General features: G+C 42.6%; 1 protein-coding gene across 2 annotated transcripts in view; it reads left to right on the top strand.

Moving 5' to 3' along the window:
* Positions 1–25,159, top strand: part of xpc (xeroderma pigmentosum, complementation group C) — a 29,324-nt gene extending 4,165 nt beyond the window's left edge. Inside the window, exons 3-14 of one of the 2 annotated variants that reach the window (XM_084333269.1) lie at positions 1,843–1,951; positions 2,961–3,045; positions 5,244–5,401; positions 6,644–6,764; positions 10,188–10,277; positions 10,574–11,428; positions 12,051–12,211; positions 13,367–13,448; positions 15,609–15,740; positions 18,839–19,008; positions 21,359–21,452; positions 23,014–25,159. In XM_084333269.1, coding sequence (XP_084189395.1) covers positions 1,843–1,951; positions 2,961–3,045; positions 5,244–5,401; positions 6,644–6,764; positions 10,188–10,277; positions 10,574–11,428; positions 12,051–12,211; positions 13,367–13,448; positions 15,609–15,740; positions 18,839–19,008; positions 21,359–21,452; positions 23,014–23,379 — 2,423 coding nt within the window. In that variant the 3' untranslated portion in view covers positions 23,380–25,159. The remainder of the gene's footprint in view (positions 1–1,842; positions 1,952–2,960; positions 3,046–5,243; positions 5,402–6,643; positions 6,765–10,187; positions 10,278–10,573; positions 11,429–12,050; positions 12,212–13,366; positions 13,449–15,608; positions 15,741–18,838; positions 19,009–21,358; positions 21,453–23,013) is intronic. The other variant, XM_084333270.1, reaches the window with a different exon arrangement.
* Positions 25,160–26,056: the final 897 nt, after the last annotated feature.

Here is a 26,056-nt window from a genome sequence, read left to right on the forward strand (position 1 = left end):
TTAACTACACTCGAAACAGTCCTTTTGATTTTTGGCGGCAAATCCACCAGAAGGAGGTTTACGATATCTCCTTCTGGTGGATATCTCAACTCGTGGCCTTGTGCTACTGAAGCTCCACACTCATGCATGTGGAGTACAATCATGTGCACGACCACTCCACTGTGTTCCACTGTCAATCACCTCTGCCCAAACAAGAAAACGATGAAAGAAGGAAGGGTCGTCACGTCAGAATACCAGCGTTATATGCTATGCTTGGTGCCAGACTTAGTCAGTGTCAGTTCTATTGAAGCCTGTATTATTCTAAATTCTAAATATACAAGCTGTCTGAGGAAATACACATCAACCAATATATCAAATGTTAGCTAGTTAACAATGCAACGAATTGCAGATGATTCTGACATCCAAGGTAATAATAACCTGTTTAAATGACGGGTCATAAACGAGGAGATGGCTGATCCCATTCAATTCAATCTCGGTCAAACTTGGTACCAATGTGTGTTCACGCGCTACAAGGTGACATAATGACCCTTCCTTCTTTTATAGTTTCCTTGTTCCCGAAGAGGAAGTAAACTAACCGGTGCTACTGTACCTGTACTAGTATTATTTTCCCTTAACACATTGAATATATTATATTATTGTTCCCCCTATATTTTTTAGTCTCTTCTCATAAATAAGAACTGAAAATGTGTTGAAAAAAGAAAATAACATTTTAATTTCACAGCATCTATGTAGCCTTGTGTCCATGGAAACAAGGATGAACACATCCATATTCCTTACACAGAAAAGACAGCACTATGGTCTGTTTACCTTTCTGATAACTACATCACTGTATAACTCATAGATGTTCAGACAAGCTTAAGTTTTGGTTATTTTATTAGTGTTACTCTGCATGCAATTCAACATTATAGCCACATTTTATTTCAAAGTAATCTCTTAGTGGATGTCCCTGTACACATTTCTGCCCTCTTGGGCAGACGCATTTTGGAGATTGTGATGTACAGGTGTAGGAGTGTGGTGCACAACTTGGGTTTTCATGTTTCTTTGCTAATGGTAGCCAATCACTATCCTCAACCAGTTTTGGGGCGATTATTTGATCTCTTCTGGACTTTAGCCTGTGTCTCTTGTGGTCTCTCTCCCTTCCCTGCATTGGATACTCGCATGCTGTGGCACGGTAACAAGTAATGCGCTGTGTCTAGCCTTGTTCTATCCAGTAAGGGAGGGGCTTCGTGTGGGTGAGAGAGTCTATATATTAGTCGCCCCATTTTTCCACAACGTCATGATAGCGGGAATGATTGACGACACATTTACAGAGTTTTTAGTGTAGAATTATGGTGAAATTTATCAAATATGGTGCGGAATCATGAAAATAGCTCTCTTGTTTGCTCGCACACAGGAATACATCATCATGCTGCCAGTCAGGTTTATCCCTGGTGGTTCTGTGTAACGAAACAAACATCTGATGGGTCAGGTTAGGTTATCCCTGGTAACAAACAATTAAGTGTTCAGTTCCTGGAGAAGATACAAGAATAGAAGTGAAGATGATCTTCTACATCTTTGTGAGATGTGTGAAGCCACTTCTCTCATCTTCGTGTGTGTGTGTGTGTGTGTGTGTGTGTGTGTGTGTGTGTGTGTGTGTGTGTGTGTGTGTGTGTGTGTGTGTGTGTGTGTGTGTGTGTGTGTGTGTGTGTGTGTGTGTGTGTGTGTGTGTGTGTGTGTGTGTGTGTGTGTGTGTGTGTGTGTGTGTGTGTGTGTGTGTGTGTGTGTGTGTGTGTGTGTGTGTGTGTGTGTGTGTGTGTGTGTGTGTGTGTGTGTGTGTGTGTGTGTGTGTGTGTGGTTTCTCAGAGCTGGATGGGCCTCTGGGTCCAGTGGAGCCACCAGAACCAGCCCTGCCCTCTGAGCCAGTGGAGATAGAGATAGAGACCCCCGACCTCATAAGCAAGAGACAGAAACAGTGAGTGTTTTTCTCTCTCTCTCTTGCTCTCTTTCTCTCACTCTTTCTCTCTGTAGTCATTTTGGGCTCCTTGCCTTTTGTTTCTCCTCTGTGTCTCCGACCAGAGCCTTGTTGTTACGACAACCAGAAGGAACTGGCGACACGGGGCTGGCAAGGACTCTAATCTGTCTGTTTGCCTGTCTATCTGTCTGTATGTCTGCCTGTCTGTCAGTATGTCTATCTGTATTTCTGTTATCTATCTATCTATCTATCTATCTATCTATCTATCTATCTATCTATCTATCTATCTATCTATCTATCTATCTATCTATCTATCTATCTATCTATCTATATCTATCTATACCTATTTGTCTATCTCTAACTATGTGTCAGACTGTCTACTTGTGTGCGTGCATGTGTGTGTGTCTGGCTGCCTGCCTGTTTCTCTGTATGACTGACCAACTGACTGTCTGTCAAAGTTTCTGTCAGACTGTAAGTCCATCTTTCTGACTGACTGTCTGCCTGCCTTTCTCTGACTGTCTGTTGGTTTGCCTGTTACAAGCCTATCTAACTGTCAGACTGACTGTCTATCTGCCTAACAGTTCTATAACATACAGACTACCAACACTGTATGTTTGTTCTGCCTGTCTGTCTTTCAAAAAGACTGTCTCTCTCTCACACACACACACACACACACACACACACACACACACACACACACACACACACACACACACACACACACACACACACACTCATGAGTGTCAAGACTATATGCAGTCCATGGGTCCCAAGTGTTATGAAAGATGCAGATATAAAACAGATATGTGTTTACAATGGATGAACAGTCATCACAGAGATGGGTGTAGGATTAACAGTCATCATTACAGAGGTGGGTTCAGGATGAACAGTCATCACAGACATGGGTTTAGGAAAACAAATAATGTGTTTACAAGCATGTTGATAATCTAGAGGTGATGATCACCATGACAACCACTCTTAACCCCCATCTAACTGACCTGTGACCCAGTGAGAAGAAGAAAGCAGAGTTTGAGACATACTTGAGACGGATGGTGAACCGCTTCAACAAGGACGTGCTGCTGGACACACACAAGGTGAGCTCTGGTTTGAAACACCATGGATAAAAGACACAAGGGATTGTTCAGGTTTGTAAAGAACTGGGACTGTCCTCTCGGTTCACCAGGAAAAGGACTTGCCGATATTTGAAATTATTTGGTATTTTAAATTGAGTTGTTAGCATTTGTTAGCAATGCTGATGAAAGTCAATGGGGCTGAAAAATGGAAATATTCTCTGATGTCCATCTATATACTTTACTTTTATTTGTTTATTTGGATGGGACAATGCAAAATTAATGAACATGAAGCCGAAACAGTCACCTGGAACATGGTAGTGTTAAAATGGCCAGATTTAGTACAAGGCTAATTTCCATCCGTTGTCCCCAAACATAAAGACAGGATATATAAAACAGTAAGAAATGTACAAATAAGTAGCAGCAATACACAAAAAAATACATAGCAGCAATACACAAAAATACTAGAGGCTAGAGACATATCACATGTGGTCACATGACTCGTTGGTCTTCAGCGATTGTTTAAGTTGACCTCAAAGTAGCAAGGGTGGGGCTTTCCCTTAGGGAAACAGTTTGGCTGCCTTTTATAGACTGGACGTTTGGACCAAATGTGGTCAGTCTATGTTGGACCTTGCAGTCACTTCTGGTGTCTGGCCTGGTGCCAAGTCCAATGTCCAAGTCTTGGATTCCTGTACAGGAGGGGGAGATAGTCCATGTAGGCATTTGGACGTGCATACCACCTTTTGTAGATAAAACAAGCACTTTTTAAGACTTTGACATTTTCAAAGCTCAAAAAGCGATGTTGTTCCAGAATGTTACAATGGTGGTATGCCAATGGTTTTCTATACCTTGATGGCTTCATGAAAAAGCTGTTCAATGGGTTTTATGATGGTGGCACCTGCAAACAACCAGTTTGTGAAGCAGTATTCAATGTGAAAGAATATCATGCAATGAAGATACGTTTTTGCAGTATCAACTGTTAAGAAAGCCCCCCCCCCCCAGAAACACATTAGACCTTGTGATGCCAACTGTTTGTTTGCTGAACATAATTGCATACAGTTATTTTTGTATTTAGCAGTAGGCACGTGTTTTGCAACCAGTATTGAACCTTGTTCAAAGCATTCATGAGGTCAGGTCGTTTTTTTTACCATGTACAAAAATTACCGCGTCGTCAGCATACATCTGTACATTGAAGTCAGGGCATATGTCCGGCAGGTCATTGATATACAGGGAAAACGGTAATGGCCCAAGGATTGATCCCTGTGGCACACCGACTGGATTGTCAAGATAAGGAGATTTGACGCCATCAACCATGACGCACTGTTTTCTGTTTGTTAGGTAAGACTTAAACCATTGTATAGTATCTGCAGAGAAATTGAAGTGGGGCAACTTTGCCAAAAGTATACAGTATAGTTTAGTTTATAAAAAATGTTGCATAGTATAAAAACAAGATAAAAAAAACACTAACAACTGTAAAGTACAAAAGATATACACTGCAGGAAGAGGCAGAAAAGCCCAGAAGGCTTATAAGAAACCTCCACCTATAATAATAAACATAGTTAACTGTGTTGTGAGATTGTTTCGAAGGATTGTTCAAAGAAATGGCTTTTGCCACATGTTTTATATTAGTGGAGAGGAGAATAAAATCCAATGTTTATTTCTTCCCATAAGTTTCTTTTTAAAATGTTCATCCAATCTTTATTTAATCTTGAAGGATCATTGAGAGCAAGCTCTCATTTACAATGACGTTGAGAAATACAAAACATAATTAATACAAAACAAGAAAACAATATAGAAACAAAGTCAATCGATTAAACATTTGAAATAATTTAAAACAACTGCAGACTGGTGAAGTGGTTTGCTATTAACACCATTAAACTGACCAATACATAGTGAATTGAGTTTTAAAGTGCATTGCAAAACATTCCATGTTTCTGTGCCACAGAAGCTAAAAGCAGATTTTCCTAATTCAGTGCAAACTCTAGGAACCTTAAGTGTAAAGGTCAACCACCAGAGAGAGTATGATATGGTCCAGAGCTCCAATCCAGCAACGAGGTGATGTAGGGTGGGAGATCACCAATAATGGACTTGTACAAAAACAGATGCCATTGCAAGTCACGTCTTTCTGCCAGAGAGGACCACCCAACCTTAGCATAATAGGATACAATGATGGGTACCATTATATTTACACTGACTGACGTGACGACCCCTCAACCCTATAGGTCCACCTGATGTGCCTGATAGCCAATGGGATGGTCCGGAATCGTTTGTGCAGTGAACCAGATCTGTTGGCCATCACTCTGTCCCTGCTGCCCACCCACTTCGCCATGGTTGCCAAGCAACGCATCGACCACAAGTACCTCTCTGGGCTGCTCAAATGGTAAGAGGAGATACGTGCCGCTGGGATCACGTGAAGAGGATGGGTCAGTGTTATCATAGAAACGCTCAAAGATGGGTTTCCTGTCGCCAACAGGAACAGTTCTTCAACACCGGGAGAGGACGCTACTCCGTCCAATGAGATTCGTCTCCCGGCGCTGAAGAACTCCCATGAGGACGTTGGGGCTGTGACCCGTTGACTTGGTTTTCAGTGCGAGAACATTACGTACAGTAGTCCACGTCCTTAATAGGACCACACACAGGGTACACGTTGAGACGACAAGACGAGTCTCCCACAGTGTAAAGATGGCAACGCTGATGGACACCAGACTATAGAACAGACATTATGTACAAACAAATTCCCACCACAGTCAGGACAGTCTAAACATGCCCAAAAAAATTAAAATTACTAACCTTTTGTACGGTCTTTTAATAGTATGCACTCTCCTACTACGGAATCTACCATGCCTACAGTATATTATTACCTACTATGCTAATAATATTAGCATAGTAGGTAATAATAGGCACTCAAGACTGTAGCAGTCAAGTTCAACACTGTTTGACAAACAATGTTACTTACCCTCAGCTGCCAGAGTTGTACCCTTCCTTCCTGCTGACTTGTTGTACAGAACCTGTAAGTCGCTTTGGATAAAAGTGGCAGCTAAATGACTAAATGTAAACAAATTAGCTATGTACACCAATTAGAAAGTGCATTAAAGAATTTTTTTATTTTGAAAAACACCTAAATGAGGGATACTTCTGGGGAGTGGAGCAGTATGGTGGAGACAATGTTTTCTGTGCTGGTAGGATGTCCTCAAAAGCATAGAACTTCTATTGATATTTTAATCCTAATGTAGGTCATGTGTGATACGTGATCTGTTGGTTCAAATAAGGTATTTAAAATGTGTGCGCATGCTTGCGTGATGCCTGAAGAAGCTTGGACAACGATCCAATAAACCCTGAGCTTGTCTGGCCCGTGACCAGTGTAATAAGGCCCTGATGGACACATTCAGTGTCTTCACCTTTCTATTACAGGGTGTTGATGTCATTTTGGCACCGTACCCTTTAAGCCTTTCACTTCCACACACCAAAGGGTTAACCCTTTCACTGTGACAATACAGAAGGTTAACGCTTTCACTGCCACATGACAAAGGCTTAACACTTTCACTACCACACTACAGAAGGTTGACCCTTTCACTATCACTACCACACTATATAGACGGTTAACCCTTTCATCTTCCTCCAGGTTTGGAGCTACTTTCACCCTCAACCCCAGTCTTCCCTATGAGGAGAGACCGGACCCCCGGGCCCTGCTGGAGAGACGCCTGGGCAGCCTGTCGGCTAGAAACCACCGGGAGATGACGCATGTTAGTAGTGCTATCGTCGACACGGAGGTTTAGGATGGACAGTCATCCGTTTAGGATAAACAGCCATTACAGAAATAGGTTTAGGATGAACACCCATCACAGAGATAGGTTTAGGATGAACGGTCATCATTACATAGATACGTTTAGGATGAACAGTCATTACAGAGATAGGTTTAGGATGAACAGTCATCATTAGAGATGGTCGCTTTAGATCATTGTTCTCAGCATGTCAACCCTGTTCCCAAGGGCCCTTGTTGGGCTGTACGTTAACTTTTTTTGCACATAGCACTGGTGCTACAGAGGTTGATAGTTTTGTAGCACAGGCCAAAATCTTGTAGCACAAGTATAAAACGTGTTATATTTGTAACAGTCACAAATGTGCCTATTGTATTTGTGTTATTTAGTTGCAGTGCCATGTTTGGCTGTCATTTAGTATATCGCCATGTGTTATTATTACTATGATACTCTCATATGCTATTTTCAATTAATATCATAAACAACATAAGGAATATTAGCATAATTTTGAGTGGACTGAAGGAATGAGTCAGCGTTAATAGTTTTAAATGCAAATAATTTATTGAAACATAGAAGTGGGGTCGGTTGGGACACACACACACACACACACACAATGGGGGACCCTGATGTAAACAAGACAAACGTCTTTCTCTGGTCTGCATCCCCTTAACAATTGTGTGTATTGAGCCGTACTGTACCCATTCTGCAATCTGTTAAATAAAGTTTTCATTCATTCATTCACACACACTGTTTCAACTCACCACCCCCGCATCATATTGTAGTCTAGTCTGTCTTCAAACTTCCACTCCTCTCGAAACTTGTTTATATTTGAATATCATCATTATCTGTCCATCCTCAGTTTACTATAATATACTCCTGTCCTGAGGCCTGACTAGTGACTTCATCATCTTTCCAAACGCACGCACACACACACAGGGAAGGGGAGAGAGTGCCCCCCCATTTCCCTTTCCACACTGTGTCTGCTGGCTCTGCGCCTCTGATCAGGATTAGCTTGTTAGCTTGCTAACGTTGTAGTGATTGTAATGGTAGATAAACGTTAATTTCGGGCGATGTGCGCATAAAGGAATGGCGACGGTGCAAAGCATGTAGATGCATTTGACCCGTTGCGAGAAAGAAAAAACACCACAGACTTATTTCGGGACGTGTAGGCGCACTGCTGTGTTAACGCAGCAGTGCGCACCAACCGACCAACGCGCTGCTCTGCTTGCAGAATGCAGAAGCACAAGCACGGATAGGGCGGATACGACTCGTCGAGTTGTCACAAGAGTTTTTTCAAAATAAGAGTATCATATGCACCTGAACGTTGCTAGCTTTCGGAGCCTAGCTGGAGCTGCGCGTGGGCAGAAATGAGACCCGCTACAGGATTTTCAAAATAAGAGTTCTCTATCTATATGAACCGAATCCCTATCGCACCAGTGCTACTGAAGTAAATCCATCCATCGCACAGACAGCTGTTGCTGTAGCATGTGCGATATATATGTCGCACTGTACACCCCTGCTGAGGAGATTCCAGACTAGAAGTCAGAACAATGAGAGAATGGATAACAATGACTATTCAAGTTCTAGTCTCTCTTCACCGTTATCTGGTGATATCTAAATTCTGGACTAAATCATATCTAACAGCAATACTCAAAATTATCAAATGGGGTCCAGCTCTTAATTGGTATCAATTTGGGAGTCCTTGAGATGGAAACTTAGATAGTTAGTCTATAATGTAATTAGGGCTGGGACTTTATCGCATTCATTTCGATTAATTAACTACAGAAAGAATTAAAAGTAAAAAAAATGTATGCATTTAATCGCATGACGATTTTTCTTTATTGTGTAAGAATGTTACCTTTCAAAGGAGACCAGACTCATGCATGTGCTATAGTATAAAGTATAATAAATCACAAATTACTTTTTTTCTTAGTCTGGTTTGTTCATAAAAAATAAATAAATAAGAGAAATTGATCAATCAAGAGTTTTTTTTTCCAATGGTCAACTGTTCTGGAATGTACTTGAAAGTACTACGTTTTACTTTTACCTCAAAAGTGCTAGAGTTTGGCGGCTACGTGGCGTAGTGGGCAAGGTGCTCGCCACGAATACTGGAGACGCTGGGCTCGCCTGTTCGAGCCCAGCGCTCCACATTGCTTTCAGTTTAGCTGGTCGTCCGTACTAATACACATTGGCCGTATTAGGGGGTGGGAAACTGATGGGTGGGGATCGGGCGTTGTGGACAGCGACTCCTACAGGTCGGTTGGTGCGCCTGCGCAGTAGAATCAGGAAGTGTCGGGGGCAGCATGAGCCTCCCACGCGTTACTCCTCGCCACTGAGAGATCGCGCTGTGCAGGTGAAAAGATGCGACTGCTGTTACCTCAAGTATCGGAGGGGACTCGTGCTATGTATGACTTAGTTCACATTGCAGCCGGCTTGTGGGAGGCAAGAAACAGCGTTCGTGACAGGGGAGGGTTGAATTGGATGATACGAAATTGGGATGGGAGAAAAAATTGAAAAATGGGAGAAAAAGTGGATAAAAAAAAAAAGTGCTTGAGTTTACAAAAGGTCCTTTGCGCTATATATATTATTCCTAAAATTGCTGCACTTTGTTTAATTGCATTGTCTGTGTAGTAGCTAATACAGGATTTTGCTGCTTAAATGTATGTATAATGTATATTCATTGATTCACTCGTATACCAAAATTCATTCATTCATTGATTCGATTCAAATGTGATTAATTTCGATTAATTAACTATAAAGTCTTGAATTAATTCGATAACAATTTTTTAGCGAGTCCCACCACTAAATGTAATATGATATAAGGTAGTGTAATATACTATAATATAAGTAAGGGCTAATGTATAGCTACGAGGTCATTGTCGCAAAATAATTGACCGACACAGAGTTTAAAATACAGAGGCGCAGCGCCGAGGTGTTTTAAACGTCAGTGAAGGTTAATTATTGTGCGACAATGATCGAGTATAGCTATACATTATCCCGCTTATTACATGGCTAACTTACTAACAATATACCTAATTCATTTTACATCGACAAGACGAGATCAAATGCAGACGCAGTTCTGTTCTGGCTCCGCTGTCATCGTCACACATACTCCGCTGTCAGTGCAGCCAGCAGGTGTGTCTGATTGGCTGCACTGATGCAGTGTGTCAGTGGCCTTGATTGCGAACAGCTGCGCACAGCGGTCATTATTGTTCCACAGAGGTCCGTTATCGAGTAATATCGGACCTCTGACGAGCGCTATTGACCAATCACAAGCAAGCATTTCGGCGAATGTGAAAACGCCATGTAATAATATGATATAATATAATAGCACTTCATTGTCCAAGACCAAAGCTAGAGGTATAATCCCTCTCATTGATACCTGTTCCTACCTTGTGTTTCCTGTAGTTGTTCCTATTGGTCCTGAGGTCTCTGCAACTCTTCTGCCGATTGGTTCTTTCTCTGCAGCCCATTTCCCTCAAACTCCCACCTGCCAAGGTACTGACCACCTGTTTTGCTCTGGGTGACAGAGGAACGTTTATACTGTATATCTTTTTTTGTCAATTTGTCATAGTGAAATTTCAAGCCTTTCGTGTCGATTTCTCTGCCGTGACGATTCTATTAATTTCAATTCCTAGTCTATTCATCTATTCTGAGGTTAAGTGTCTGTATTCACAAAGAAGTGATTTATTGGTGAGCCTGTTAAAGGGTTAATCATAATACTAATTCTCGTTAAATAACCTCTTTTTTAATTCTATAATTCTACTTATTCTCTGTCCTCTTGTCTCTACCAGGGCAGAGGTGCTAAGGCTGGTGGCGTGAAGAACCTCCCAGACAGGAAAACTGAGCCCAAAGTGTCCCCCGGCACCAAGAGACCAGCCGCAGAGGGGAGGACAAAGGGAGAGAGAGGAGGAAAGAAGGCCAAGAGAAAAGAAATGGAAGAAGAAGAGGATGAGGAAGAAGAGAAGAAGAGCGTACCGACGGGAGGACGGAAGCCGAAGAACTCCCAGCGCCGCAGCGTCGCCTCGAAGGTCAGCTACAAGGAGGAGAGCGGCAGCGGGGGGGAGGGGCTCAGCGAGGGGGAGGAGCTTCAGGTGGCCGGCGAGGAGGAGAGTGAGGATTCTGAGGGCGAGAGCGGAGAGAAGGGGAAGAGGAAGAACAAAGTCAAGACGAACAAGAACAACATCAACGAGGCTACCAAGAGGAAGTGTGGCGGAGAAGGAGAAGGAGGGGGGAAGAAGAAGCAGAAGAAGAACAACCAAGAAGAGGAAGATGAGGACTGGGAGGAGGTGGTAGAGGAGGAAGGGGGGACCAGTACGGGCTCAAAGCGGAGGAGCAGGAAGAGGAGAGAGTGTCCCGGCGCGGACGAGTGGCTGGAGGTGTACCTGGACAAGACGTCCTCCTGGTTCTGCGTGGACGTGGAGCACGGCATCGGGCGGCCGCAGCTCTGCTCCAAGAACGCCACGGCGCCGCTGACGTACGTGGTGTCGGTGGACGAGGCGGGGCATCTGAAGGACCTGGGCAGGAAGTACGACCCCGCCTGGATGACATCGTCCAGGAAGAGGAGGGTGGACGAAGACTGGTGGGGGGACGCGCTGGGACCGTTCCTGGGACCGGAGGACGAGAAAGATAAGAGGGAGGAAAAAGAGGTGAGACATTTTCAACGTTTTTTTTTAATCTTATTAATTTTTTTATTTTATTTTTTTAAACATTTATTTATTGTTGTAACAAAATATATCGCATGATCATGTATTATGTTTTTAAATATGAACATTATCTGGCCATCCTCAGTAAATATGATCAAACTCCTCTGACCTCGACGGGACAATAATATATGCATTTTTTGGAAAAGGCTCCCTCTTGTCTAGTATATTACACTCTTATACTAAACATGTAAAGGTACCAAAATCTGGTACCGATTTCATCTAGCGTGAATTGCTTTGAATTTTATTGCCTATATTTATGTCTTTCTACGATTACCCTGTCCATACCTATACCTCCCCTCCCCCATGCTGCTATGACAACCGAATTTCCCCAAGGGATCAATAAAGGAATATCTTATCTTATGATTAATACCACCACCATACCAACTATGTCTCTCTCCCCTAGCTCCAAGCTACGCTACTAGACAAACCCATGATCATTAATACCACCATATCAACTGTTTCTCTCCCTCCCTCCCCCCTAGCTTCAAGCTAGACTACTAGACAAACCCATGATCATTAATACCACCATATCAACTGTTTCTCTCTCTGCCTCCCTCCCCCCTAGCTTCAAGCTAAACTCCTAGACAAGCCCATGCCCACTGCTGTAGCGGAGTATAAGAACCATCCGTTGTATGCCCTGAAGAGACACATGTTGAAGTATGAAGCCATCTACCCCTCCACGGCCACGGTACTGGGCTACTGCAGAGGAGAGCCTGTGTACTCAAGGTCAGGAGCTAAATCATTATTGTAACTTCTTTAATTTCATAGACGTTTCTCTCATAGGACTATGTTTGAAATAAGAGCTTAATTTAGTTTCCACAGACATGTGATGTTATCTTGTTTTGCTCGCCCCAATTAAAACCACACCATACTATGGATTGATTGATTGATTTTGTTTATTTGTTTATTATATGGATCCCCATTAGTCCACACCCATGGGTGAAAGACTAGTCTTCCTGGGGTCCGAACACATAACTTAAAACATTGGAGTAATAACAAAACAACTGCAAAATCACAACACAAAAAGGCTCCAACCACAAATACAATACTAACTAAATAAATCAATAACTCAACTGTATTTCATTATTCATAACAGCGTTTTTCAAAAAAAAAATATTAAAGTAAATTGGTTGCTGATAATCATTATATTCACAGGTATACAATTCCAGTATGCAGCAGCTCTATACATTACGGTTCTCTTAAGTGCATTTATTCTTGGTAGAGGTAGAGTAAAATGATTGATTGATTCTCTTCACTTATTCATTCAACTTTAGTTTATCAAACCTCTCCTACGAAGCGTCTGGGTAGCGTACCTCCGGCTTGGTCAGTCGTCCCTACCTTACAGCCGTCCGTGGCAGTGTTCGCCGGTGGGAAGCCGTGGGGTCCTAGTTGTTGCAACAGTGACTCCTGCTGGTTGGCGCCTGTTCAGCGGGGAGGGGATCTGGGGGAGATGGCCTGAACCTCCGTTAACGTTATGCTCTCCCAGTGAAACTCCTCACTGTCGGGTGAAAAGCGGCTGACGACTCCACATGATTCAGTGGAGGCGTGTGGTAGTTTACACCCTCTCCAGACCGATGGTAGGTCAGCGCAACGACCAGGAAGGGACTTGGCTGGGAGGATAAAAAAAAATCTCATTTACATGTATGCACTATTTACACTACACGGATACAACAATGTACTTGGTCCTTGTTGTCCTTCATTTATTTTATTCTATTATTTGTATTTTTGTATTTTTTGCACAATCGAAGCGGGCATGGCCACCTTCATTTCACTATATGTCTTGTGTATGTATGTGATGAATAAACCTCTTGAATCTTGAATTCACGGTGAGGTTGACACAGGTGTAAAGGTTGTCCTTCATACTGTCTTATGTCTCCATAGAGACTGTATCCACACACTGCACTCCAAAGACACATGGCTAAAGGAAGCGCGCACTGTTCGACTGGCAGAAGAGCCATATAAGGTGAGATGTACACATACACACACACACTTTTCATTTCAAACCTTTATTTAAACTCAAAACAAAGCACTTGGATTGGTCCCCGGGGCACGGCTCACGTCGAAGCCCTATCTGCTCCCGGCTGCCCATGGGGGGAAGGACGACGGGATGGGTCAAGTGCAGAGACTCGATCGCATTAGGCGACACAAGAAAAATTGCATGTGTGTGTTCCTGTGTGTGTGTGCCGCCCATCGCATGTGTGTGTCGTTTGCATGCCAAATAAAGACTTCCTAAGTCCTGCATTATATAAGGTTTGAAATTTTGCAACAGAGGGGAGAATCTCAAGCTTTAAGGACTGTTGGAGTTCATTCCATGAGCTAGGGGCATCACAGCCAAATGCAGATTTACCCTGTTCCAAGCAAACTCAAGCCACCTTAACCTCTTAAGCCCGGTACCGGGCCAAGTTTTATTTCACATCACAAATAGGGGCGACAGTGGGAGGTAGAGCAGTCGTCTGGTATTCCGGAGGTTCCCGGTTCGATTCCCGCTCCTCCCGGGCAGCATGTCGAAGTGCAAGACACTTAACGGTTAACCCCTAATTGCTCCCGATGAGCAGGTTGGCACCTTGCATGGTTGAATGCCTCCGCTGTCTGTGTGTGAATGGGTCAAATGTGAGGAACAAATTGTAAAGCGCTTTGGATAAAAGCGCTATATAAATGCAACCATTTTATTAAATAGATCAATACAGGCCGTATTAAGTCAACGTGTATATTTCCAGCACTGTTTGTTTAGCAATGATTTTAAGTGTTATTAGCTAAATATGAGCTTATGAAAATCTCCGTGCATTGCACCTGAAAACGACGATTGAGACGCGAGGACAGGAAGCCATCATGAAATCGTTGTAGTCCTAAGAAAGTGGAGACTCAGGGCTTTTGATGGACGTCTAAATTTCATAAAACTACACTACCCAACTCACACAAGCCGCAGACAAACGAAGGCCAACAATTTTTTTTCGCTTACAAATATTGATGTGAATGTCATGTTTATATCTCACGGGTCGAACAAACCTCAATGGTATTGCCATAAAATACAACGTATATTGTTTCTTTACCTTTCTGTGAACGTCTAGGAAAGAACGTGTCTCAATCCGGTAAAAAATGGTGGAGCTATGGCCATTATACAAAAGTAACTGTACTTACAGTACATTTCCTGTACTGGGCGCCTGGTGGTACTAAATCCAGATTTATCTCTGCCATTGGAAAGAGGAGATTTGGGCCAATCCATAGATGTATGACTTTGCCATAATAAGGTAATTTATAGGCCTGCTATTCTATATTCTATATTCATATTTCATATTGCATGTGTCCAGATGGCAGAATTCAGTACTGTATCTCCACTGTACAACCAAAACTGTACATTGGAATATTGACAACCATACTAGGTAATTTACTGTACATTGGAGGGGGTTGGGTTAGGACATTTACAGGGGCCAGTTTCGAATTGCAGTCTCCCGTAGGTGTTCTTTGAGAGTGGTTTTGAAAGTGGGTAGTGATTCACATTCCTTTACAGCTTTAGGTAGGGCGTACCACATTGATGTGGCATAATTGCGAAACGTGTTTAGTCCCTTGTTTGAGCCGAATCTGGGTTTCACATGATTTGTGGAGCTCCCTCTGGTGTTGTGATCGTGGTATTCACTGACCTTTGGGAAGTATTTTGACATGTACATGGGTACCTTGGTCGTGTAGTGTATCTTGTAGACCAGGCCCATTGCAAGTTGCTGTACTCTGTCGTCTACTCTAAGCCATCCTAGGTTGTCAAAGTGGGCAGGGGTGAGGTGGGTTCTAGTAAGGTCAAGCAGTAGTCTGACCAGTTTGTTTTGAGATGTTTGTAATTTTGTTTTTAGCGCCTTTGAGGTGCTTTGGTACCATGAGGTGCAAGCATAGTCGTAGTACCCTTGAATGAGGTTAGAAGTAAGGACCAGCCAGTCACTGGTCTCACTCACTCACTCACTCACACCCAAAAATCCATAGGATGCCAGTACGGCCATGTATAACCTTTCATGGCCTAATGCTCCAAACCCTCTCTCTGAAAATGCTCCCTCTTAAACATTCTCTCCTACCCCCCCCCCCCCCCCCCCCCCCCATTTTATCTCTCTCTCTATCTCTATCTCTCTCTCTCTGTCAGTTGGTGAGGGGTTTCTCTAATCGTTCCCGTAAGGCCAGGATGATGACTGAGCAGAAGGAAGCGAATGATCTCCCTTTGTTTGGAGAATGGCAGACAGAAGAATACCAGCCGCCTATAGCTGTAGACGGGAAGGTGTGTGTTTGTGTTTGTATATATATGAATGTGTATATGGGATCATGTGTGTTTGTCGATTGTGTGCAAATGGTGTGGCATTTGGGGTACAAGTGTGTGTGTGTGTGTATGTGTGTCTGATACACGGACACAGGTTGGTTTCTTTATAAAATAGGCGTTTATTGTCTTGGGCTCATCATCAGCATCCTCGTCCCTCTCACGCCGTGAAAACTATATTTATTGGATGAACACAGACATAGTACAAAAGGCAACGGTTACAATGCAATTGCAACGGTTACAAATTAACGGTTACAATAATACAATGGCGCATCAAACAAAATGCATTTACTCAAAGAAATATATAATACCTTGTTGGCCGCTTGTCAGGAAAAGAGTTTCTTGAGTTCTTGTCCTATGGAATACCTTTGTTTTGACCGTCTGCTACAAACGCCAGACGTCCATTAAATATCAAATTAAAACCGGTCGAGCAGCGTATACTCTTGCTCGACTGTTCATCAGAGCACACCTGCTCTCTGTCTACGGTTAAATGTGACAGTTAAATGTGACACTCTCGTGACTTTGTGCCTATCACGTTTAACTGTTGACCAATAAATTTAGCTTTTTACAACAAATTATTTATGCATCACATTATTTATCTAATTATTACTTTATGCTTGAAAATAAGAAGTAAATCATTCATCAATGAATGATAAAATATACAATAGTTATGCAGCAGCACTTTCACTTGTTGCTACTTGTTATGCGTCCTTCTTCTTCTTAAACCCTTTTGCTCTTTGGGGAGCATAGGTCATTCATGAAATCTCTCCAGCTGGTTCGGTGTTGGGCGATTTTCTCTGCTTCCTTCCATGATGTTCTTTCTTCCTTGAGATCCGCCTCGACAGACCTTCTCCAGCTGTTTCTGGGTCTTCCTGGCTTTCTCTTCCCCTGTGGGTTCCAGGTTAAGGCCTGCCTGGTTGTGTTGGAGGATGGTTTTCTCAGGGTGTGTCCAATCCAGCCCCATTTCCTGCGTTTGATTAGGGTTTCAAGTGGTTCTTGTTGAGTGGTTTGCCAGAGCTGTTAGTTTGTGATGGTGTTTGGCCAGTAGATTCCCAGGATGTGTCGTAAACATCTGTTTATGAAGGTTTGTTATGCGTCCTACCATCCACCATCCCAGCCTCCCCCTGTGGTTTGGATCTGCTTATATGTACTGTGTAGAGGGATATAGTACTTCTATGTACTGTAGGGGGATATAGTACTTCTATGTACTGTAGGGGGATATAGTACTTCTATGTACTGTAGAGGGATATAGTACTGCTATGTACTGTAGGGGGATATAGTACTTATATGTACTGTAGGGGATATAGTACTTCTATGTACTGTAGAGGGATATAGTACTGCTATGTACTGTAGGGGGATATAGTACTTATATGTACTGTAGGGGATATAGTACTTATATGTACTGTAGAGGGATATAGTACTTCTATGTACTGTAGGGGGATATAGTACTTCTATGTACTGTAGGGGGATATAGTACTTCTATGTACTGTAGAGGGATATAGTACTGCTATGTACTGTAGGGGGATATAGTACTTATATGTACTGTAGGGGATATAGTACGTATATGTACTGTAGAGGGATATAGTACTTCTATGTACTGTAGAGGGATATAGTACTTCTATGTACTGTAGGGGGATATAGTACTTCTATGTACTGTAGGGGGATATAGTACTTCTATGTACTGTAGAGGGATATAGTACTGCTATGTACTGTAGGGGGATATAGTACTTATATGTACTGTAGGGGATATAGTACTTATATGTACTGTAGAGGGATATAGTACTTCTATGTACTATAGGGGGATATAGTACTTCTATGTACTGTAGGGGATATAGTACTTCTATGTACTGTAGGGGGATATAGTACTTATATGTACTGTAGGGGATATAGTACTTATATATACTGTAGGGGATATAGTACTTATATATACTGTATGGGGATATAGTGCTTATATCTATATGTACTGTAGACGAGGGATATAGTACTTCTATGTACTGTAGGGGATATAGTACTTTTATGTACTGTAGAGGGATATAGTACTTATATGTACTGTAGAGGGATATAGTACTTATATGTACTGTAGATGGATATAGTACTTATATGTACTGTAGGGGATGTAGTGCTTATATGTACTGTAGGAGGATATAGTACTTCTATATACTGTAGGGGGATATAGTACTTCTATGTACTGTAGGGGGATATAGTACTGCTATGTACTGTAGAGGGATATAGTGCGTATATGTACTGTATGGGGATATAGTACTTCTATGTACTGTAGAGGGATATAGTACATCGATGTGCTCTGGGGGATATAGTACTTATATATACTGTAGGGCGGATATAGTACCGGTACTTATATGTGCTCTAGGGGCTATAGTACTTATATGTACTGTATGGGGATATAGTACTTCTATGTACTGTAGGGGGATATAGTACTTATATGTACTGTAGGGCGGATATAGTACCGGTACTTATATGTGCTCTAGGGGCTATAGTACTTATATGTACTGTATGGGGATATAGTACTTCTATGTACTGTAGGGGGATATAGTACTTATATGTACTGTAGGGGATATAGTACTTATATGTACTGTATGGGGATATAGTACTTCTATATTGGAGAGGGAGGGAGAGTTTTGAGTTTTAACATTGTGACTTACACAAAATAAATTCTTTTTTACCTTTGTACTGTCTTTTACTAGTATGCACTCTGCTACTAAGGAATCTACCTTGCCTATATTATTAGCTACTATGCTAATATTATGCACTCAAGTCTGTAGCACTCAAGTTCGACACCGTTTGACGAACAATGTTACAGTACTTACCCTTAGCTGCCAGAGTTGTACCCTTCCTGCTGACTAGTTGTACAGAACTTGTAAGTTGCTTTGGATAAAAACATCAACTAAATGTAAACGAAGGCATAAACCAACTGGCAGTCTAGGTATCTGGTCATGTTGTACGTTGACCTTTGGCTCACTTGGGGTCAGATGTTTCATTTCCCACACAGGAGATGTGAGTTGGAATTACATTTGTTCCATTTATGTTTTGTCTCTGCCCCCCAGGTGCCCCGTAACGACTACGGCAACGTGTACCTGTTTAAGCCCTGTATGCTGCCCGTGGGCTGTGTCCATGTCAGACTGGCAAGCCTGAACCGTGTAGCCAGGAAACTATGCATGGATGCTGCACCCGCTGTCACAGGCTTTGACTTCCATGGAGGACACTCTCATGCAGTGTAAGATGACTATATGATTACTACCACTACTACTACTATCACTATCACTATCACTACCAGTCCCAGTACTACTACTATGACTATTACTGCTGCTGCTGCTACTACTACTACTACTACTACTACTGCGACTGTTACTACTGCGACTGTGACTGCTACTACCAGTACTACTACTGCTGCTACTACTACTACCACTATTACCAATACTACTACTGCTACTGTTGCTACTACTGCGACTGTGACTGCTACTACTACCACCACTATCACTACCTGTACCAGTTGCTATGGCTATGACTACTACTGCTATGACTACTGGTTTTAGGACCCCTTCTCTTCTCCCTCTACACTAAATCACTGGGTAACATTATCACGTCTCATGGCTTCTCCTACCATTGTTATGCCGACGATACTCAACTCTTCCTCTCCTTCCCTCCCTCAGATATCCACGTCTCTGTGCGGATCTCGGCCTGTCTGTCCGACATCTCAGCCTGGATGACGTCCAACCACCTCAAACTGAACCTAAGCAAAACAGAATTGCTCCACCTGCCGGCCAAATCCTCCCCCCTAACCGACCTTTCAATCACAGTCGAGAATGCAGCTGTGACTGCGTCCCCGACCGCCAAGAACCTTGGTGTTGTCCTCGACGACCAGTTGAACTTCTCTGCTCACATCGCAGCGACGACCAGAACCTGCCGATTCCTCCTGAGCAACGTCAGAAGGATACGCCCCTTCCTGACAAAAGAAGCCACCCAACTCCTCGTCCAATCAACAGTCATCTCCCGCCTCGACTACTGCAATGCACTGCTCGCTGGCCTCCCGGCCACTGCCACTAAGCCTCTTCAACTCATTCAGAACGCAGCGGCCCGCCTGATCTCAAACCTACCGAAGTCGGCCCATGTCACCCCACTTCTTAGGGACCTGCACTGGCTCCCCATTGCTGCACGAATCCGCTTCAAGGCCCTCGACCTAGCATACCGTGCGGCAAAGGGAACCGCTCCCGCCTACCTCCGGTCAATGGTCTCTAACTACACACCCTCAAGACCCCTACGCTCTGCATCTTCTGGCCGCCTCAGACCTACTCCTATCCAAGCTCCGGGAGGGTCATCAAAGAGAAGTCGCCTATTCTCAGTCCTTGCCCCACAATGGTGGAATGAACTACCCACCCCAGTTAGGACAGCCGAATCACGTCCAATCTTTCGCCGTCGACTAAAGACGCACTTCTTCAACCATTATCTGAATTAAAAAAAAAAAAAAAAAGAAAAAAAAAAAATCTAACCCTAACTAACCGTACTGTCATGCACTTGTCCTAATAAACTAACCTACACTGTAGCACTCAACACTTTGATGAACATTGTTGCTCAGCTGATAGAGTTGTGCCCTTCCTGATGGCTTGTCGTACAGAACTTGTAAGTCGCTTTGGATAAAAGCGTCAGCTAAATGACTAAATGTAAATGTAAATGTACTGCGACTGCTACTACTGTGACTGCTACTACTACCACTATAACTACCAGTACTACTACTGCTGCTGCTACTACTACCACTATTACCAATACTACTACTGCTACTGATGCTACTACTGCGACTGTGACTGCTACTACTACCACTATAACTACCAGTACTACTGCTGCTGCTGCTACTACTACTACCACTATTACCAATACTACTACTACTGCTACTACTGCGACTGTGATTGCTACTACTACCACTACCACTATCACTACCTGTACCAGTGCTATGGCTATGACTACTACTGCGACTGCTACTACTGCGACTGTGACTGCTATTACTACCACTATAACTACCAGTACTACTACTGCTGCTACTAGTACTACTACTCCTGCGACTGTTACTATTGCTACTACTGTGACTGCTACTACTACCACTATCACTACCAGTACCAGTACTACTACTGCTGATACTACTACTGCTGCTACTACTATTACTGCTACTATTATGGCTGCTACTACTGCGACTGTGACTGCTACTATTACCACTATCACTACCAGTACTACTGCTACTGCTACTTTTACTACTGCTGCTACTACTGTGACTGTGACTGCTACTACTATCACTACCAGTGCTACTACTACTACTACTACTACTACTACTACAGCTGCTACTACTACTACTGCGACTGTGACTGCTACTACTACCACTACCAGTAGTAGTAGTAGTAGTACTACTACTATGACAACAACTACGACTACTCTGCTAAAGAAGGATGCCATCCTCTTCTCAAATGAATCCTCTAATGCTCTTATTCTACTGCTAGTACTACCATTATGTATTCATTATTGTACAGATGAGAACAGTGTGGCTATTGTCTGTAATGTTTCTAATGTGTATGATTTAGAACGGATGGATACGTTGTGTGTGAGGAGAATGAGGAGGTGCTCAGAGAAGCCTGGGTGGAGGAACAGCAGATCCAGAGACAGAAGGAAATCGAGGTCTGTGTGTATGACGCCTGTGTCTTTATTTGTGTGTGTGTGTGTGTGTGTGTATGTTTGATGCCTGTCTTTATTTGTGTGTGTGTGTGTGTTTGATGCCTGTGTCTTTATTTGTGTGTGTGTGTGTGTGTGTGTGTGTGTGTGTGACAGAGAGTGAGTTTGGGTGTAAATCATTATGAATTAACTTATCAACCAAGACCTTGTACACAGACTTTGTAAATAATCTGCCCCCATTAAAAAGATTAAACATCATCTTCCATGTGTGAAAAGGGTATAAAACCAAGTCACTTAGCTTTGATTTTGGACGTGGCTCTTGGTGTCTTAGTACTTCACTATTTAAATATGCACTAACTAAGATTTGTGATGATTTGAAATTAGGAATGTGTATTAGACTCAACCACTTAAACTTACTGTACGTGGAATAGCACATCAAGAAAGGAGGGCAGGGCTTGAGAGAGTTCAATTCAGATCAATTTAGTCTACAGTACACTATACTCACTTGAAACTAGGAATGCACCCGCCGATACTGGTGTCCGATCTCTGTTCCGATACCAGACTAAAATATCTGGTATCCGTAGGGCTGCAACTAGTGATTATTTAGTTTTTTATTAATATGTCGATTATTTTATCGATTAGTTGATTAATCTAAACAATTTATTTACCAGAAAAAAACAACAATTGAATGCATTTGCAATTGAACATGTCAATAATTTTGAAATGTTTGGACCTCATTGCGAATTAGTTAGAGGACATGTTGCGCGTGTTATGACTTTTCCACTGCAAAGACGGCACACGAGTAACGATACGATGTCATTGACGACGTCGTCGACTCATCGTTGCAGACCTAGGTATCGGTATTGGAGAATTTACCCAATACTAGAATCCAACACACAGAGAAATATGTAACTTACTACAAATCAAACCAAAGTGACATGACATGACTGCATCCTTGGCATGGTAGATTTCTGTAATGGAGGAACATGTATTGTAGTATATATAGTATATGTATAGCCTCCATCTCCATAATTTTTGTGCACTAACCCCAAACCGATGGTCTAAGTCTATACAGTTCAGTAAAAGCAATGGATCTATACACTTTGTTTTCAACTACTCAGTTGTTGTTGCAGCCTGACTATCGCATATGGCGTCTCAGGCATTCTGTAGATGACATGTGTCAACAAATGTACATGTCTGTGTGAATTTATGCTGTGCCGTTGTTACTGTAAAAATGTAATGATTGTGATGTTGTTATTATTAATGAGACGATGAGCTGTATGCGTGTGTCGCTGGAATTTCCCCAAGGGGATTAATAAAGGAATATCTTATCTTATCTTACAGTTCAGTAAAAGCAATGGATCGTATCGGTGCTTAGCATCGGCCGATACTTGTTAGTAGTACTCACTACTTAGAATGTAGTACTCGGATGCTATATTGGCAATGGAAAAACGGGTATCTGTGCATCCCTACTTGAATTTTTTTTTTTTTTTTTTTAAGCCTGGCATCTATCGGCCCCATATCAAATACCTAAAAGCATGAACGCTTGTCCTCTTGTGTTTCCCAGAAGCGAGAGAAGAGGGTGGTGTCTAACTGGACGCTGCTGACGAAGGGCCTCCTGATCAGGGAGAGACTAAAGCGGCGCTACGGCATGAAGCAGCCAGGGCCCGGAGGAGCAGGGGCCTCGGGTCAGACTCGCACCCGGGACGGAGCGCTCGTCGGGGCATTGTCATCTGACGAGGAGGGGGAGGAGGAAGAGGGCGGCGATCGTGAACTTGCGAAGACGGCAGCCGAGACTCTGGCTATGTCCTGGCCCCAAAACCGCCTAGCGGAAGACCAGGACGGTGGGAGCGGCAGCGGGCTGAAGACGAAGACGACGAATAGAGAGAAGAGAGGACAGGAGAAACATCTCTTCCCTTTTGAGAAAGTGTAACGTTAGAAACACACTGGCGCAAGTCGAGTCAACGGAAATAATTCTGCTCCTAGGAAGCGGGAAGTGAAACATCACTTGGTTAGAGATGGTTTGAGAAGCTGATCGTTGGATAGACTCTACCAAAGATGAGGCCTGCCCTACTGCATCTTTGGGCTGACGGGTTCTGTCTGATATTATATATAGGCTCATATTTGTGTTCACAGGGTTGAAACCACATACTGTCGTAGTAGCCCCTCTGTGCCAACTCAACCCTAAGTTAACTACCTACCTGAATTGTGTTATTCTCAGGTGGTGGGCTGTATACGACTGGTATTAAGGTGTTGTGGTCACGTGGTTTTGTTAGCTGGAGGCTGGTTGGGAGTCGGTACCCAGGGAGCACACGTTATATTTCCATACATTTTCCAATCAGCCACAGATATCGCCGGTCCTTGTATATCATGAAAACTGCTTAAAATAAAACATTAATAGCGATTTTAATCGGTATGGAAACGATATGTTTGTTGCTCACATGCTGCAAAACATCTTTACATAATTAAGTCATCATCACTACCGTAATTTTCGGACTATAAGGCGCACCTGAATATAAGCCGCAGTAGCTAAATTGAATGATGTGTACATATATAAGCCGCACTGGACTATAAACTGCAGGTGTTTTAATGATTAATTACCATATGTAAGGGTTCGTGCACAGAGGGGATTGTCGGGAAAGAGATGGCTGTTTGAGGAAGCTCCCATTTATTAACATTTCAACAAACAAGTTGCATATTTGCATAACGTATTCAAGTGTTACCATTTAGTGCAATAGTAGCTACAAAACATGTACTGTGCTGTGTAGCTGTAAAAATCCATAGATTAGCCGCACCGACCGTTATATAAGCCGCAGGGTCGAAAAATGGGGGAAAAGGAAAAGGCGCGACTTATAGTCCGAAAATTACGGTATTCCTTTTTAAAAGCTACATTTGAGTGAGCTGTGTGGGGATAAGACATACTTCCCAAAACAAGTGATAGATTAGATAGCTTTGTTCTTATAACGACAATATCGCTCACAGATCTAAAACGTGGTATAGATGGGTTTGGTCCCGGCTCTGTGTACCTGCATAATATACCCTGAACCCTGCTTCTCCTGGCTGAGCCAGATCAGATGTAGGTCAGTGTGAACTCTCTGTGGACACAAAAGACTTGACTGATACACCCCAGGCCTTTTTATTTAGCAGGTGTTTAGTGTAATCTACTGTACTGTACTGTGTGTAAACCGACTCCTTGGCAGCAGCACACATACACCAATGAGACCACATACACACACACACACACACATATGTTTGTAACACTATAAACTTAATATTACACACAAACGCACACACTCCAATTTGGTTGATCCCACCCTAGATTGTAATAATATTCTGTGAATTCTCCCCTTCGTCCTTTCTTTATTTTTGTTCTCTTTCAAAAAAGAAATCTGTTTTTCAACTTGACCCACCACTCGATCCTTCTCTATATCGAGCGACAGTGGCTCAGGAGGTAGAGCGGCCATCTGGTAATCGGGAAGGTTCCCGGTTTGATTCTGGCTCCTCCCGGCCAGTGTGTCGGAAGTGTCCTTGAGCAAGACACTTAACCCTCTAACTGCTCCCGATGAGCAGGTTGGCACCTTGCACGGTCTCCTCCCCTGCCGTCTGTGTGAGTGAATGGGTGAATGTGAGGCATGAGTTGCAAAGCGCTTTGGATAAGAGCTGCTATATAAATGCAGTCCATTTACCATTTATGTGTTAGAAAGAACTTGACTTAAGGCAACTGTATGAAAAATGGTAAGCAATGTTTTTGTATCAAAAATATTTTCTTTTTCCATAAAAAAATTATAAAAATAATGTGAATGAAAGAAACACAAGTTTGTTTTTCTGCTCTTTGTTTTGTTTCATCTGTGTTTAGGTTCCAAATCCGAGTTATACACGCCATGCTGCCTGGGACATTCATAGTGTGTCCCGTGTTAATCATTTTATTTTAACAATCTATTTGAGCCAATCTTGGATTTAAAGGCATGACAGATTGCTGACAAATTAATGGTTTTACAACAGGATTCATGGACACAGTCAACACACATTTACATGATAATATATACTAGAATTGGTTATCAGACACACGCAGCAAGAATATAGACTCTTCCATTTTGTCCGTCTTTTAATGGTTAAAAGTGAAAAACTAGTTTGAAGTGAAAATTGGTACCCCATATTGTTAATGGCAATGCAAAATAAATGACACTGAATCACCCTGATGATTTCAATAATCAATCACCATGATTGTTATATATTAAATATAAATAAATTCTATTTTATAATAGACAACGACATAATAGACAAGAGGTGCAGTGTTCCATTAAATTCTATAATCTGCTATGTTAGATGATTGTAGAGGTTGGTATCTTCAGTTTTTATCATTGATTGAAGGATTGATCTAAAATTGTATTAACAGATTGCAGAATGGGTACAATACAGTACGGCTCAATACACACAATTGTTAAGGGGATGCAGTGCAGACCAGAGAAATACTTTCGTCTTGTTTACATCAGGGTCCCCTATTTTCAATTCATCATAAGAGTCAGACCCCCCCTCCCCCACCCACTTCCGTCGGATAAACAAATTGTCAGAGGGAAGAAAAAGTTGTGATTGGAGGATCAAGAAAGGAG

This window comes from Notolepis coatsorum, assembly GCF_963971535.1.
Source record: "Notolepis coatsorum genome assembly, chromosome: 17".
In the NCBI taxonomy this organism is placed as follows: domain Eukaryota; kingdom Metazoa; phylum Chordata; class Actinopteri; order Aulopiformes; family Paralepididae; genus Notolepis; species Notolepis coatsorum.